The sequence below is a fragment of the Myxocyprinus asiaticus genome, chromosome 24 (assembly GCF_019703515.2).
Source record: "Myxocyprinus asiaticus isolate MX2 ecotype Aquarium Trade chromosome 24, UBuf_Myxa_2, whole genome shotgun sequence".
Classification (NCBI taxonomy): domain Eukaryota; kingdom Metazoa; phylum Chordata; class Actinopteri; order Cypriniformes; family Catostomidae; genus Myxocyprinus; species Myxocyprinus asiaticus.
The window spans coordinates 25151580-25169670 of NC_059367.1; the positions used below are offsets into that span (position 1 = coordinate 25151580).

An 18091-nucleotide genomic window follows, 5' to 3' on the forward strand; every position below is an offset into this window, starting at 1 on the left:
ATACTTAAAATTAAAAAGAATTGTATTATACCATCCTTTTTCATTCGATAACATCATTCACAATACTTTATTGGATTGTAGTTCAATCCCTCATAAAATACATTAAGTACTCATTCTTTTTTCTTCAAATCAAAGTTTGTAATGTTTTCATCTTGGAGTTGGTTGGTTTGGTTAATGGCTTAGAACTATTTCTTGAAGAATATTGAAGAAAATGGCAAAAGTATTTCTGGAACAAAGGTCGCTGAAAACGTGGGCAGACAGTGTTGCACTCTACAGATTTGTCTTTCTACTTGCTCCCCCACCTAAACTATATCTTCTCTGGTTTTAATTGAAGTCATCCACCACTCACTATAGATCAATCTTGTTAAATTGTGTATAAGTGCAGACACCCACATGCACACACACACACACACACACACACATACACACATACACATACACATACACACACACACACACACACACAAAAACACAAAGCACATATAATCAACTAATGGACTGTCTCAGGCAGGAACAGTGTGTCTCCAACACTTCTAGGCCTTTGACATGACATTTGAGCACATTTAGGTGATGACAAAAGGCAAGGATGGAAATTTCCACCTCAGCATCAAAGAGGAAAAAGCCCTAAGTGTCAAAGCAAATCACTGAGCTCACTGGACTATGATTACTGAATAACAACACTGTCATGCCACGCCATGTTTTGCAGTCTTGGCCAAAAAAAAAAAAAAAGGGCACATTCTAAAAACAAATACTCTTTCTACACTGAGAATTGGTTTAATGAAGCATGAATGCTAATCAGGGGTGCGTTTCCCAAAGTTACATTGTTACCAACATAGTTCAACGATTTGGTAACAACATTGTTGCCAAACTGCATTGCAAAGTTGTGTGGTTGGAACTACAGCTCTTAACCTGTGTTTAAGCGTTAGTTTGCTGTGTGGACATCATTTGATTTCGCTGAGGCTTCTATATATTTTATTCCATATATATATTTCATTCCTCTCAAGACTTTGACCATGTTTACATGCACTGAAGAAAAATGCTTATTCCGTGGTTTTGCAGAAAGCGGCTTTTGTCAAAGAACACGGCTTGTGTGTTATTTATGTTAACGCATAAGAGAAGTTCTATGTGCATGTTTGTATGTGCTCAAGTGCATCGGGGGAACCCCGAAGTCTGATGTAGAGGGAAACCCCACTATTGCAGTGCAGTTTACCTGTCGCATTACAGTGCACGCAGCTTCCATATCCTCATCAGCTGTCCCGCATTAAACAGCTTTCTGGAGTATGTGTAAATGAGCTATTATAATTTAAAGGTGCTGTAAGCAATTTTTTCATGGAAAGGTATGTAAAACACATCCCTACTCCCTGAAAGATATTAATGAAATAAGTGTTGTGATATATTGCACATTAGCATGCAGCATACTGTTGCACTAAATGCTGTAAATGACACCACAGGTAAAAATATGGATGGCAAATCATTGATTTTTATTCAGCTAAACGCAATAGTTACTACAGATAGAGTAACTATAGCAAAACCATGGTAAATTTTCAAACGTTGAATGTCAAACAAGATCACATAATGGGAACTTTTTTGCCAGTTATTTTCAATTTAAAGGAATATTCCGGGTTCAGTACAAGCTCATTTGATAGCATTTGTGGCATAATGTTGATTACCACAAAAAATAATTTTTTCTTAAAAACAAAAACAAAAATCTGGTTTACAGTGAGGCAATTACAATTTTTTTGTAAAATTGGCACAGAAATGGTTAGTAAGCGATTTTATTTCACTAAAATCATGTTAACATGCATACTGATTATGTCTTGTGACTATACATTTGAAATAGTGAGTATTGTAACGTTTACAGATTGGCCACATTCACTTCCATTGTAATTACCTCACTGTAACCCAGTTTTAAGAAAAGGAGGGGCAAGTCAAAATTCATTTTTGTGGTAATCAATATTATGCCACAAATGCTGTCGACTGAGCTTAACTTCTATTGAACCCGGAATATTCCTTTAAACTAAAAAAGACACTGAACTAAGTAAAGGATAAATCTTCTATACCAAGTCAAGCACACATCAACCAAACCTGTCATGGACTTCCTGAAATTAGAGGTGGTCTGGGAGGAATGGCATTGATCTGTCTTTGATCTAACACTCTGAGGCCCATCTGTAATTGTTTCACCACATCAATCTGCTGTTCCAGCGTTGTGCCGCCATGAATGTTTACACGTGTGAGTAGCAGACACAAATATTGAACGCCCTTATCTTTCAGTTTAATGTAACTTAATCAATCAGCCATTGGCCAGGCCTTAATGAGACTACACAAAACCAAAAGAGCAAGGGATGAAACAGGAGAGCAGGGATAAAGAAAGAAGAAATGAAGATGGTAGATTTGAAGGTGAGAAGGGAAATGAAAGGAGAGGGCTAAAAAGAGAGACAAGAATAAATAAACTGAGAAAAGAGTGAAAATTGATGTGCACTGTCTTCGTAAAAATAAACTTAAATAATAAAATAAATAAATAGGGGAGACTGGGGCTACGTGTCATATACGGGAAGGTTGTCAACAAGGGCTATATCTCAGTAACTGTAAAGTTGAGTCAAAACTCCAATTACACTAATGTGTGTTTTCTCGAGCAGTCGTTTGTATGTTGGTTTCAAACACCTAGTTCAAAACTAGTAACATTCATTTCACATAACACTATAAAACATGCCTGCTATTGATGAACTGTAATGAACTGTATCTCCCCTACTTGGCTTTGGTTTTGTGTTTTTGCTCCCTTTACTAAAAATTATGGCAGAGTCACTGAGAAGCTCTGCTTCATGAGCCACTAAAAGAGTGTACACTTCAGACAGCCAATGTTGGCACAAATTTCTTCTTACCTGCTCATTGCGGGAAATGTGTCCAGGAGCATCTGGAGGAAATCCTACAAGAGACAGACTATGAATGAAGAGTGTCTAAATATCAAAGAGCACTCAGTACAGCTTTAAATAGAGCATACAGTATTTAAAGCTGAAGTGTGTAATTTTTCTATGTTAAAATACTTTTTACTTTCCCTGCTTAATATGCAGAGACAACTATAAGTAAGCCATTAGTAGGCTTATTTCCTCAAAAAGTGTAAGTTGGTTTGAACATCCCCAACAGCCCGACACAGTAACACTGGCTCAACCTATGGTGTGAATTTGGGGTGGGACTACCTGTTTGTCCAACCAATGGAAGATGGGGGAAATGTTCGAGAAACCTGATTGAAAACAATCACTCATTTTGCAATTACATTTGATGATGCTAGTGACGCTGAAATTACACATTTTAGCTTTAAAATAAAAGCTAATAATAAAAATTTAAAAATACTAATGACTTATTGTATTTCTCTGCCAGTCTCCTCCTAATACAACTGTGTCAAACAGCTGTCTCAAATCAAGTCAAAATAATACATGTTTAGGGGAATTGGTGCATTCTTTCACTGACACAAACTGATGGAATGATGGCGAGATTAAAATATGCATACGCCGTCCAACTGCAACATTTGTGTTCAGCCTAAATTAATAGACAGCTCCTGTGTCCTGCTCTCACCTGAGACAGGATGAGCTGGCCGTGGAATTTTCTCACAAAGGCTTTGAAGAAGAGAAGGAACTCCTCCTCACCAACCTGATCAGCCAGAAACTTCAAGAGGAAGTAGCCCTGAAAGAGAGACAGAATAAACTGCACACCCAGAATCGTCCAGATTTCCCAGAAGAGTCTGAGCTTTGAGCATTCTTCCCCAGACGCAAAAGTGTCATACCCCTTCATGTGCCCCCTCACAGTTTGAGCCAAGTGGATTTTGAATGCAACTTCCAAAAACATTATTTGTATATTTGAAAATGATGCTTCACAATTACTGTAGGTAAAAAACGGTGTTTATCTTAAAGGAATAGAGTCTTATGGATTACATTTATGCTGCCTTTATGTGCTTTTTGGACAAAATTTGGTACCCATTCACCTACAGAGCTGAGATATTCAGAAGAAAGAAAGTCATACACATCAGGGATGGCATGAGGGTAAATGATGAGAAAGTTTTCATTTGTGGGTGAACTATCCCTTTAAACACTGTGGCAGAAACTACACATTCACATGTCTAAACTTGGTAAGCCCAATCGAGATGCACCTTTTACAGATCATTTGAAAAATTCTGTCATCATCTACCAACCCTCATAGCAGTCCATACTCCCTGTTCAAAAGTAAAGATGATCTATTCCATATAATGAAAGTGCATGCTGATAACTGGCTGTCCAGCAAAAGCAAAATCACTAGGCTAGCCCGTCTTAAACATATGTAAAAGGTTAACTTAACTTATTTTTAAATAATAAAAAAGGCTTTACACACTATTAATATTATTTAAAAAAAATACATTTAAAAATATGTACACTAACATAAGATGAACTCCAGTCTTATCAGTTCATATTCTTCTAGAAAAATGAGTCTTATTCGATATGGAGTTGGGTGCACCCTCATTGGTAGCGCGATCATGTTGAGATCACATGACCAGCTGAAATCTACTCACTTTATCTCTGTAATCCCATTATTGAAAGCTTTCCATTTAGGAATAAATTAAAGGAATAGTTCACTCAAAAATGTAAATTCTCTCATTTGCTCACCCTCTGCCATCCCAGATGTGTATGATTGTCTTTCTTCTGCAGAACACAAACAAAAACCTTTAAAAGAATATCTCAGCTCTGTAGGTCCATACAATGCAAGTGAATGGTGGCCAGAAATCTGAAGGTCCAAAAAGCAGATAAAAGCAGCATAAAAGTAATCCATAAAACGTGATTCTTATGGTTAAATCCATGTCTTCAAAAGCGATATGATAGGTGTGGGTGAGAAACTGATCAATATTTAAGTTCTTTTTTTACTATGAATCTCCACTTTCACATGTAAAAGAGAAACTAAAAAGGTTCCACGTGTGACTTTCAGATGTGAAAGTGGATATTTTTAGTAAAAAAGGATTTAAATTTCTCAACCATAAATATCATATTGCTTTTGAAGATGGATTTAACCACTGGAGTCTTATGGATTACTTTTATGCTGACTTTATCTGCTTTTTGGATCTTCATATTTCTGGTCACCAGTTCTGGGACTTACAGAGCTGAGATAATCTTCTAAAAATCTTCATTTGTGTTCAGCAGAAGAAAGAAAGTCAAAAACATCTGGGATGGCATTAGGCTGAGAAAATCATGAGAGAATTGTTATTTTTGGGTGAACTATCCCTTTAATTATGTACCCATGAATATGCTTGAGAATAAGGTGTTTCTACATTTGTTGTTTTTGCATGATGCTGCAACCACACCTATAGGTGTCAGTATAAAGACCTTCATTGTATTGGCCAGTAAAACAAACAAAAAAAATTATGAGTGCACCAAGAACTATATTATGTACTTTAAAAAAAAAAATCCCCTTTGGTCAAGTCTTAATTCACCTTGGGCAACAAGTGAGCCAAGACTGCCACTGCTGCCCATAATATATAGTATATATTGTATACTGTATATACACCGATGAGCCAAAACATTATGACTCATAGGTGAAGCGAATAACTTTGATCATCTTCTAACAAGGCCACATGTCAAGGTCTGGGTAGATTTGATGGTTAGCGAACAATCAGTTCTCATAGTCAACGTGTTGAACGCAGGAGAAATGGGCAGGAGTAAAGACCTGAGCGACTATGATAAGAGCCAAATTGTTATGGCCAGAAGACTGGGTCAGAGCATCTCTGAAACTGCAAGGCTTGTGGGGTGCTCCCGGTCAGCAGTGGTGAGTACCTACTGACAGTGGTCCGAGGAAGGACAAACCACAAACCGACAACAGGTTGTCGGGGGCCCAAGGCTCATCAATGTGCGAGGGCAACAAAGGCTATCCCGTCTGGTCCGAACCGACAGAAGGTCTACTGTGGCACAAGTCACAGAAAATATTAATAATGGTTACGGCAGGAATGTGTCACAACACACAGTGCATCACACCCTGCTGCATATGGGGCTGCGTAGCCGTAGACCGTTCAGAGTGCCCATGATGACCCCTGTCCACCATCGAAAGCGCCTACAATGGGCACGCAAGTGTCAGAACTGGATCTTGGAGCAGTGGAAGAAGGTCGCCTGGTCTGGTGAGTCCCGTTTTCTTTGACATCATGTGGACGGCCTTGTACATTTACCTGGGGAAGTGATGGCACCAGGATGCACTGTGGGAAGACAGCAAGCCGGTGGAGGGAGTGTGATGCTCTGGGCAATGTTCTGCTGGGAAACCCTGGGTCTGGCCATTCATATGGACGTCAATTTGTCACGTGCCACCTACATAAACATAGTTTCAGACCAGTTACACCCTTTTATGGCAATGGTGTTCCCTGATGGCAGTGGCCTCTTTCAGTAGGATAATGCACCCTGCCACACTGCATACATTGTTTAGGAATGGTTTGAGGAACATGATGAAGAGTTCAAGATGTTGCCCTGGCCTACAAATTCCCTAAATCTCAATCCGACAGAGCATCTGTGGGATGTGCTAGACCAACAACTCCGATCCACAGCAGATTCACCTCGCAACTTAAAGAACTTAAAGGATCTGTTGCTAATATCTTGGTGCCAGATACCACAGGACACCTTCAGGGGTTTTTTGAGTCCACGCCTTGGCGGGTCGGCTGTTTTGGCGGCACGCGGAGGACCAACAGCATATTAGGCAGGTGGTCATAATGATTTGGCTCATCAGTGTATATACATACATATATATATATATATATACTTTATAGGTGCATGATGCTGAGACATACCTTCAGATAGTGAACTTGCATGAAGGATTTTTCTGGATTGAGGGCATGTTTTACCACTGAAGCACCAGATTCACTCGCTTCACCTGTGTTCTCTCTATTGGGCCTGTGGCACAAATACACAAATACATATACACACAAATATCACAAGAAGGCTGTGGCCTGATGAGGCAAAGTTTTGCATCTACAGCGGTCTGGGTTGTATTATACTAACATCAGCATATATTAAGCCCTCCTAACAGTTTACTAAATGTATAAACAATTGCATTCACAAAACCATTATGTCCCTGATAACTTCTCTGTCTACAGCTCAATAGATTACAGTAAAGCTGCATTTTTATGGCTCTTCAGCACCAATGGTACATAAGTGCACATTAAGAGTAGTGTATAATTATGTCAAGTCATGAATGAGAGGTGTGGATGTTGTTGTATATTGGTAGTCGACTTGAAATACTTTTGGGATGTCCTGCGGTGTGACAGTCACTATTCACTTTCATTGTACGGGAAAAAAATATGCAAAGAAAGTGAAAGTTGACTGAGGTCCTGTGTGTCCAACCACTGGGAGAAGGGGGAATATTTGAAAAAAATGTCTGAAAAATATTTGTAAAAATTAACGAATTTAAATATATGTAAATTATAAAGACATACGTCTTAGAGAGCAGATTTGGCAGATAGGATTGTTTGGTTATTTAGCAGATTAGTTGCTCATATTTTCACTCTGAGTGAAAATTTCTGCATCTTTATGTCGACTGTATAAATTAATTCCTTCCCCAGATTATTCTTGACAAAATGTGACAAGCCCTATGCCAAGCCTTATGTCCTATGTCATGACAAGTACTGTAAGCCTCAAAGAATCAAATAGCCACAAAGCAATATTTTTCATGACTAATTTTCTGCATTTCTGTCAAAAGTGAGCATTATTCAGCAATGTGTGCGATCTGGGTCTAATAATACTCTGATAAGAAGTGGCGCTCAAGTTCCCAGCAATGCATTGTGGTATGAATAAATTAAGCAAATTACTGTGTACTACGTATAGTTATACTCTTTGCCGATTTTATATGCACTGCTGTTATTGTAATTGTTGAGACCTTCAGTTATTTTTCATGTGTTGATTTTTCAGAGCTTATTCTTAATATGTTGTGTTTGGTTATCATTTAATTGTGAATCGTATGTTAAATGATGAGGTCCATGTGCTGTGATTGCATCAGTTGTGTGAACTACAGTATGGAATACTTAGAGCCACAAGGATTTTCAAAATAAAAGTCACTGATGTTTCTGAACAATATAACGAAATGTACCTCCAGGCACTAATGGGCCCTATACGGCCACCTCTATGGCCTGTAGGACGGGCCAGCCCTGACTGAGAGATTATATTGTTCTACAAAATGAACTAATGAATGCAAAAATGTGATGAAAATGGTGAACATTGTCTCCAGTTAAAGCACCCAAATATACATCTTTCCTTACATATGCATATACATTTTTACCTAAAATATTGATGTTTATCTTGGCCGTTCACACTGAATGCCATTTTGTGAGTGTCTATGCTGTTTTGGCATTGTTTTTCTTTGTAAACACGTGCTAGAAATACATTTTGACCATTTCTGTTTTTAAGGAAATAAGTTATTTAAAAAAAATAACTTTTAAAAGCATGTCTCGAGACACCTACGTTCTGTTATATGTGTTGCGCTGTGTCTAGCTTTATTAATGCAAGGATGCATTTGGTCTGAGCGGACCCTTGTGTGCCAACTAATTGATGCTTAATTAATTATTATTTATAACATGAACTGTGGCAAATCTAGATTAGATTTATCCTTTTATGCATAGGTTTCTGGGACACATCTTTAAATTTGTTCATGTTCCAGAGTGACTGGAGTGTCTCATGTCTTAAGACTGATGTAGTGTTTCCTTCCTGTGGGCAAAGGTAGATTGTGAGAGACAAACAGAGCTTTGAGTGCTGGTTGTCTCTGCATGTTACTACGACCTCGGTTAAAAACTATTGATCTTCTTTAGGAGATTAACTGGTCTTGCCAATAAAAGGCTCTTGTAAAAATCTGGTCGATACTCAGGCGCCGCTAAATCCAGACAACAGCAATTGTTTTATGGTGTATTTTTTCTTGCAGACAAATGGGCATGGAACTATAAAAGCATGCAAGAGTTGGGGAATAATACGCGTATAGTATTTTTCCATCACATTCTGTTTTTGTTTGTTTGTGTCAGATTTAATGGTGATAAGCCTCAGCATGATTGATCACACTCAAATGCCTTATCTCTGTGCACGTACCCCCAGTGCAGGTCTATGCTGTCAAATTCCACAGAGAAATAAAGCAAGATCTGGGAAGAGGGACAGATGCTTTCCCTTATATGGAGGTCTAGACTATGGAGATGAGAAAAAAACAGCTTCTCTTTGATGTTTCCTACCAGTGATGCTTTATATTAATCAGAAAGACAGAAAACTATATCAGAATTAGATCTTTACAATTCATGAAGTAGAAGAGTGGTGCTTGTCCATGCAAAAATCGCAGCCACAATTATATGGTGTTATGGCTGGTTGCCAGGGCATTGCTATGCGGATACTAAGATGTTCTGAGTGGTTATTACAGCAGTGCTTTGTGGTTGCTAAGGTGTTCAGAGTGGTTGCTAGGGCGTTGCAAGGGGGCTGCTTATTGGCCATAATGCTAGGGTGTTGCTATGCGGTTGCCAGGCAGTGTTAGGTGTAATCTGATTACAAAGTAATTAGTTGCTGTAATCTAACTTCCTTTAAAAGTCAAAAAGTAGTGTAACACATTACACTTTCAATTCTTATAATCAGACTACAGTTACTGACTTTAATCACTCATAAGTACATTACTTGGTTTACACATATTTCTGAAATAATATTTTTTATGTAGAATGCAAGCAGCACAGGAATTATGTTCATAGGTGTGTCTGTTTGCATTAGAACACTTATTTTGAATTTGTTGAGTGGAAATAGAATGTTTTCTGTGTTTAAGAAAGTAGCTTGAGTATGAACAGTAATAAGTAATGTGATTACTTTTATGAAGTAATCCAATTACAATTTTTAGAGAAGTGATAAGTAATTTGTAGTGGATTACTTTTTTGAGTAACTTTGTAACTGTGTTTTTTTGGTCAAAGTTTTTAGCCTGCCAGGCAAAAATAGTATGTCTGATCACTTAATACTGTAATAGTACACATCTCCTCAACAAGCCTCACCATCTGGGTTATCATTAATGTCCATAGCACAAACGGTGCATGAAAAGTTACATGCCAAAGTTCAATATGGTGGTTTGGTAAAATTGCTAACCTTACACATGAGCAATAGTAATAGTAATGCTTGCCTTAGCAAGCACCTTTATCTACAGTAATGACAATTCTTGACCTCATTATCTCACAAGGGCATTTCAAACCAACTCAAACTATGGTATGAGTGAGCTGATGATCATGTCAAATGATCAACCCCAAGTGAAGACAGCAATGTCAGCTGAATACTGTTATAAGTCCAGACTAGAGCAAGCAGAATGGCTCGGGGTACCTGCAAGCTGCTTTCTGTATTTGGGACACTCACTTCTCTTGTGCTTCTACATTATTGATGATTACATTTGGTTTCTCTCCAAAAATAAACAGCCTACTGTCTCCCTCACTCTCTCTGTATGGGAGAGAGTGATAAGGGTGCGCTTTTTTAAAAAGCATATACTATTCCTCCTAGTCACACCGATTGTGTGTGTGTGTATCTGTGAAAGTACAAAAGCAGACCAATGAAAAGGATGACAGGTATTCATCGAACACAATAAGCAGCCTTCTCCACTGGATGGGTGTATAGATGGATGAACAAATGAACAGATACTCTTAAATACTAGTCTGCAATGTGTGTGTGTGTGTGTGTGTTTGAGTGAGTACACATACTTAGCTACAGTTTGGGTAAAATAATGTCTCCCTTCCATTTGCGGAAGTTGAGAATAAATAAATAAATAAATAAATAAATACAGATTTTTATTTTATTTATTCTAAACAAGTCTATAGTAATAAGGGGCCAAGCCCTGAAGGGGCTAGCCCCTATTGTATCCATTTGTATTATTGTTATTCTTCTGGCTGGGAGTCAGTGGCAGCCCTATGAACCGTACATATGAAACTCATGAAATTTGGCACACTGATAGGGGTGGGCATGAACAGCCCCTATACCAAATTTGGAGTCTCTAGATCATACTCTATAGCGCCATCACCAGTTCAAAAATGAACTTTTCTTTTGTGTGTATCTTTTGAACCATTTGTCCTAGAGACACAATTCTTTTTACTCTCCTCCTGATGATTCAAACTGACCCCTAACATTAAACTCATTACAATGGCTACCATCTTGGATTATGACATTTACAGTTTAAATTTTTCACATCCTTCAGACTTTGTCCGATTTGTCCAAACGATGGCTCAAAGTAATTTCTAGACCGAGCCGCACAGAACTGACCAGAAATCATTTTAATTTGTGTTACCATTCAGAAATTATGCCAACGAGAAGTTAACAAGGTTGACGTGAAAATGGATTTGAGGGTGCATCTCGGCAATGCTTTGTCCTATTGAAACTAAATTTGGTATGCTTCATCAGGACCATGATCCAAGGAAGCATGCAAAATTTGGTGACAACACCACCTATGGGTCAAGAAATGTCAAAATTGGCTATTTTCGCCCATAAACTTTTAAACCAAATTATGAGTTTGGTGTCTTTGGATTCCTTTGGTCGTGAGAATTTCAACTACATAAAATTTTCCAACGTCAGCCATATAACCTCTCATTTTTAACTGTAGGAAAAAGTCATGTATATTTAAAACGCTTTGTCCGATTTGAATTAAAATTGGAAGGGGTCTTCGTCATCATGTCCTGAGGGTATCTAAACAGTTTGGAAACAGCGCCACATAGTAGTCAAAATTTTAAGTCTATTTAAACAAAACCTTTAATGCATCATTGCATCCTTATTCTAAGTCTTCTTAAATTGGCAGGTAATCCAAGTCTTCTGAAAATGTATTTATATATACATATTATATATATATATATATATATATATATATATATATATATATCCTGCTGTTCTCAGCTTGGAATGTATCTTTGATGCTTTTGAGCTGTGTCAACTGAATGGCCAAGTGGTTAACACATTGGAATACAGGTCAAAAGGTTGTGAGTTAGAGTCCAGGAAAGAGCGGTTTCAAAATGTGTACTTCTGTTGATCTCTGAGTCTTAATATTGTGCTTACTACAATGCAGACTGTACTTTATTGTGTAATACATTGTGGGGACCAAATGTTCCCACAAGGATAGTAAAACCTAAAATGACCTATGTTGGGCCTCATGTATCCAGATAGAAGACAAAGGCAGGCCTAACACAGTCGTAAAACCTAACTCAGGCCCCCACATAACAAGTCATAAATTTTACTGATAAAAACCACGCCAAAATCAAACAAAGGGAGTCCAAAACAGACTACAAATCCTATGAAGCCTTGCTCACTAAAGGATCGAACTTTCAATCCTATTGGATGAGGCAATCCTATTGGACAACAGAACGCACCTCAACCATGACATCATCAGAAGTAGAAATACCTCTGAAATGCTTCCGGGATTTGCTTCCAGCAACTTTGCTCGCCGTGCGTAGACGCAGCTCATCGCTGCTCTCAGGTGCAGCCTCGTGGCACAAGGAAGTAACATCTGACTTGAAAGTGTGGCCATACAATCACCCGAGCCTCGAAGAACCAAGTCTGAGTTAAAGGACGGATGAACACACATTCTACGTCCTCATGCGATTCAAGTAAGAGGTTTACGTCTGGGCAGAGACAGAATATTATAGTGTGTTATTCTTGTGTATCAAAGTTATTGCTTGTACAGTTTACGGACCACCGAGTCCGCTCATTGCGATTAACACTCAGGGTATTAATTATCATGAATGACGTTTGCTGTATTGTAGTCCAACCACGTTGGACTGTTGTGCATTTACGCCATCGCGGGTGAGACAGGCACACTGAGTTTATCCATTAAAGAATCAAAGACCGCGGGATGGTTTACGAGCCATCCACCGCGTCTCTGAGTGATAAACTAACAGCTGCTTTCTCTCCCACGATTGCGAAACCAGCTTTGGGGCCATCACTTTATTCTATCTCTCACTCGTACTAACCACGCACGCACGCACGCACGCATGCACGGTGCCCCGTCAATATTAATCCTTGTTAATATTCTATTGATTTTTGACAATTGATAATTATCTTTGATGATTGTTGAATTTGAATGATCAATAAGCTAGTGTTAATTTTAATTAATGTTTCATCTATGTTGATGATTAGTGATTATCTTTGATAATTGTTGATTTAAAGGATTAAAAAAGCTAACATTGATTCTAATCAATGTTCTATTGATTTTAATAATTAATAAAAATCTTTGATAATTATTAATTATTGCTAATAACCAAACCCGTTCCTAAACGTAGCGCACTACATTTACTGGAGCCCCATATGAGGTTTTAATGAGTTAGATTCAATTCATTAATTTAAATATGAATTAATAACTAAAGAAATAATTATCAATTATTTCTGATAGTAACACTGATCTAAACAACCAGTAAAGCCCTACACCTACATTCTGGGGACCAGCCAACAGACACCACAAGAAAAATTGCTTAGTAAACATTAAATAATGTATGTCTTAATGAAAGTCTAAAAATGTAGAAAGGTTTCTGTGAGGGTTAAGTTTAGAAAATAGGAAATAGTATTAACTCAGTCAAAAAACAAGTCAATATAGTCAATGGTTAAATAATCAAATAAAAGTCTATCGAAAGTCCCCACCAAGATAAAATAACAAATGTGTATGTGTGTGTAAATCAAGACATAGGCATTAAACATATTACAGCGTTTACCAGATTACAGGATTTACCAGCATTACACCGTCCTGAAAACAAAATTGTAATACTGGATATCACTTTACACACATAAGGTTAGTACAGGATTTTATCACACTAAAATCATATTAACATGTATAATGTTTACGTCTTGTAAATATACTTTTGAAACCATGTGTGTTTTAATGTTTACGGACTGGCTTCATTCACTTCCATTGTAAATGCCTCACTGTAACCACGATGCTTTGCTTTTTTTAAATAAACGAGGGATGAGTCGAAATTATTTTTTGTAGTAATCAATATTATTCCACAAATGATGTGGATTTAATTTTACTTGTATTGAAACCGGAACATTCATTTACGGTTGTCTTTTTCACAGTGGAACAATTGTTCATGTCAGCCTATGGAAGTATTTAAATGACAAATGTCGTTAAAATGACACTTTGCCCTGACAATTGCCTCACTGAGGTACTGTTGTACATTAAAACGGAAGATGACAGTAAAGTGACATGTCAAACTAAAGAAACTGTTTAAAATGATTTTATGGTTTATTGTCAAGTTAGTTTAATTGATTTATCAAAACTGGCAATTGTCCAGGTCCTTTTCCTGTTGCACTAGGTCTTCATCAACACCCAACTGCACCATTTAAAGGTGAAGCCTAGTAGCAGAGAGTGAAGATGTATCATCAAGTGCACTGGCACTCTACTGCTTTTCCTGCAATGCCAGGATGTAAAAGTTTGAATTTCCAACTGAATTTTAACCACCAAAATGTTAGAGGCAAATTTGCAAAGCAAAATATATTGGACAGAAACAGAATATTACCTGTTGAATAATAAAGATGAAATCTTAAAAAAGACTAATATTTGAAACTGAATTTGGAAGGTGAATATTAAAATATTCATATCATTGAAATATTCATGTCTTAAATTTACAACCATCTGCAAAAAAATGCAAGCACTGTTAATACAATGCGTTTATTATTCAATTAGTGCAATTCAGCATGATTTTTATTTCAAAGACATTTGTCTATAAAATACTTCCATATCAGCCCCACTGCAGTATACTCATGGTTAAATTTGGTTTGTTATGTAGTCTTGTGTTAACACGACTACCTTTAAATATTATTATTTATTGGAGAAGTTACATGACACTTCTATGTTTCATCCATACAGAGCACTTTTTCAGTCAGAACACTTTTTATCCCAGAGATTATTATGGCTGTGGGCCCCTCAGTGTGGAGGAAGGGCCAGACACATGCTGTCAGTTAGATCTCCAAAACCTGCTGGTATTGTGACAGTTGAATTCCAGACAAGCTCTATCACAGAGAAACACATATTTTCATTTTCTCTTTCTTAATTGTTAAGCCAGGGCTGATCTACCCTTACATATACAATACCTGATAAGACATTGTGATCTTCATGACAACGATACATCACATCTTACACTGATCAGCCACAACATTAAAACCACTGACAGGTGAAGTGAATAACATTTATTAATCTCGTTACAGTGGCACCTGTCAAGTGTTGGGATATATTAGGCAGCAAGTGAACAGTCAGTTCTTGAATTTCATGTGTTGAAAGCAGGAAAAATGGGCAAGCGTAAGGATCTGAGTGACTTTGACAAGGGCCAAATTGTGATGGCTAGGCGACTTGGTCAAAGCATCTCCAAAACGGCAGGTCTTGTGGGATGTTCCTGGTATGCAGTGGTTAGTACCTACCAAAAGTGGTCCAAGTAAGGACAACCGGTGAACCGGCGTCAGGGTCATGGGTGCCCAAGGCTCATTGATGGGTGCCCAAGGCTCATCAAAGCTAGCCCGTCTGGTCCGATCCCACAGAAGAGCTACTGTAGCACAAATTGCTGAAAAACTTAGTGCTGGCCATGATAGAAAGGTGTCAGAACACACAGTGCATCGCAGCTTGCTGCGTATGGGGCTGCGTAGCCGCAGACTGGTCCGAGTGCCCATGCTGACCCCTGTCCACTTCCGAAAGCACCTACAATTGGCACGTGAGTGTCAGAACTGGACCATGGAGCAATGGAAGAACGTGGCCTGGTCTGATGAATCACATTCCCTTTTAGATCATGTGGATGGCCAGGTTCATGTGCGTCGTTTACCTGGGGAAGAGATGACAGCAGGATGCACCATGGGAAGAAGGCAGGCCAGCGGCGGCAGAGTGATGCTCTAGGCAATGTTCTGCTGGTAAACCTTGGGTCCTGGCATTCATGTGGATGTTACTTTGACAAGTACCACCTACCTAAAGATTGTTGCAGACAGTGGCCTCTTTCAGCAGGATAATGCGCTCTGCCACACTGCAAAAATGGTTCAGGAATGGTTTGAGGAACATGATAAAGAGTTCAAGGTGTTGACTTGGCCTCCAATTCTCCAGATCTCAATCCGACTGAGCATCTATGGAATGTGTTGGACCAACAAGTCCGATCCATGGAGGCCCCACCTTGCAACTTACAGGACTTAAAGGATCTGCTGCTAACGTCTTGGTGCCAAATACCACAGGACACCTTCAGAGGTCTTGCCTCAACAGGTCAGAGCTGTTTTGGCGGCACGAGGGGGGACCTACACGATATTAGGCAGGTGGATTTAATGTTGTGGCTGATCGGTGTACATCAGATATTACTTATGCTCTATATTATTCTGTGCAGACAGAAACTACTTTAAGCTCTACAATAAATCAATCCTAAATATACCTACCTCGAAATTTGATTGCATGAATTTGAGCATTTAAGCCCCCACTCGTTAAAACAATATATTTCTAATTTACAGATCATTCCTGTGACCACATATTGTATAGTGTACTTCAATACACTGTTTACAAAAGAACATCAGTTACACATTATACTTGACATAATTACTTATTACTTTGGCTTTTCCTTTTGAATGTTCACTAAGGCACCCAACAGATCATGAATTAACTTTTAATTATTGATTATATTATTAAATTACAGACAGTGTGTTATTGTGTATTTTATAATCAATGCCTCTGGAAACACCCTGTGATGGTGCCACTGACAGCAGGCTGTGTGTTGTGTACTGTTATGTGTGCGGATGATGGATAATGCCCTTGCATGATAAAGAGTACAGAGCATATACAGACAGAGAGATTGACAGTCAGAAAATTAAAGAGAGAGAGAGAGAGAGAGAGAGAGAGAGAGAGAGAGAAAGAAAGAGAGATGGCCAATCAGACCTGAGGACCTGCAGCTCTTCTTCAGAATTCTGTAACTCATCACTCAGTCTCCTCCGGCGCAATAGAGCCTTCAACTTTCTCTGCTCATCAGCCTCTCTTCTACTCAACTGAGAGAGCAAACAATTGCAAATTAAGTGATTAAGTGTAAATACAAATGAAAGATATGTGAACTAAAGACCACTTTGGTGCAGATGATGCTGTGGAGAAGACGAAAGGCCAGTTTTTAAATACTAAACATTCTGTCAATACAACATTTGAATTCAATGAAAGCAAGCAAACACAGATTATAAATAAACTGTGAATGCAGTGAAGTGCACTACTGATGTTGCACACAACTATGCTTCACACGCTCTAGTTTGTGGCTCAATATTAGCTATCTTAGTCATTACTGGAAGTGAACACATTTTAATGCAGCTTTGCAGCAAATTCAATTTAATTTCAAATTCATTTTAAACTCTGACTAATCAGCATGTGCTGTAATTAATAAGTATGTACATGAGTAATTGATTAATCGAGTACTCGTTCAGCTTTAAATATTCAACTAGTAAAACACTGCTTGAATATTAATTTTCCTTTGTGCCTTTGACTGCCGTGGGCAACAATGAAACTGCTTTTCTCACCTTAATCTCGCCATTACAACTCAATATATTGGTTGGCGCTGTGGATGCACGACATTGTAAAAGGAATAACAGGAAAGAAAAACAGGTTCTAAGGTTGAAGGTTGGACATAAATTCAAAATTTCAAGTAATCGATTACTCATTTTTTAATGTGTTAGAGTAATCGACTACAAATATACTTGAAATGATCATCCCTATTAACTAATAGGTGTGTTGTGAGCTTTGGTAAATATGCTCCATTTAAAAAGACTTTTTGCCATATGAAAAGCAACAGGAAGCGATAAGAAGAAGGGGGTATATGGGATGAGAATAGAGCCGAGCCATGCTCGAACTCAGGTGGTCCACCTATCCCTCCAGTCTTTTTATGACAGACTTCAAAGACTATAAATAAATCTTTATGCTTATAATTAAATCATAATCGATAATTTAACAATTTATTCAATGAACACATGACTAGTATTACATACACATTGTAATTTGGAATAAGTACATTTATTTTTAAGCCAGTCTGGTTCCTCCCAAGGCTCTTCTCCCTCAATTACCTAAACATCTTATGGAATGATTTTCTTTGGCACAGTCACTTTAGGCTTGCTCACTGGGGGAATTAAGGTCAGATTATATG

At 38.1% G+C, this 18091-nt stretch overlaps 1 protein-coding gene across 1 annotated transcript in view; it reads right to left on the reverse strand.

Annotated features, from left to right (window-relative positions):
* The window catches only part of aopep (aminopeptidase O (putative)), a 122860-nt gene that overhangs the window by 70738 nt on the left and 34031 nt on the right, over nt 1–18091 (reverse strand). Inside the window, exons 7-10 of the mRNA XM_051653318.1 lie at nt 16852–16958; nt 6785–6887; nt 3571–3678; nt 2880–2923 (exon numbers count right to left, since the gene is read on the reverse strand). Of these exons, the coding sequence (XP_051509278.1) occupies nt 2880–2923; nt 3571–3678; nt 6785–6887; nt 16852–16958 (362 nt within the window). The remainder of the gene's footprint in view (nt 1–2879; nt 2924–3570; nt 3679–6784; nt 6888–16851; nt 16959–18091) is intronic.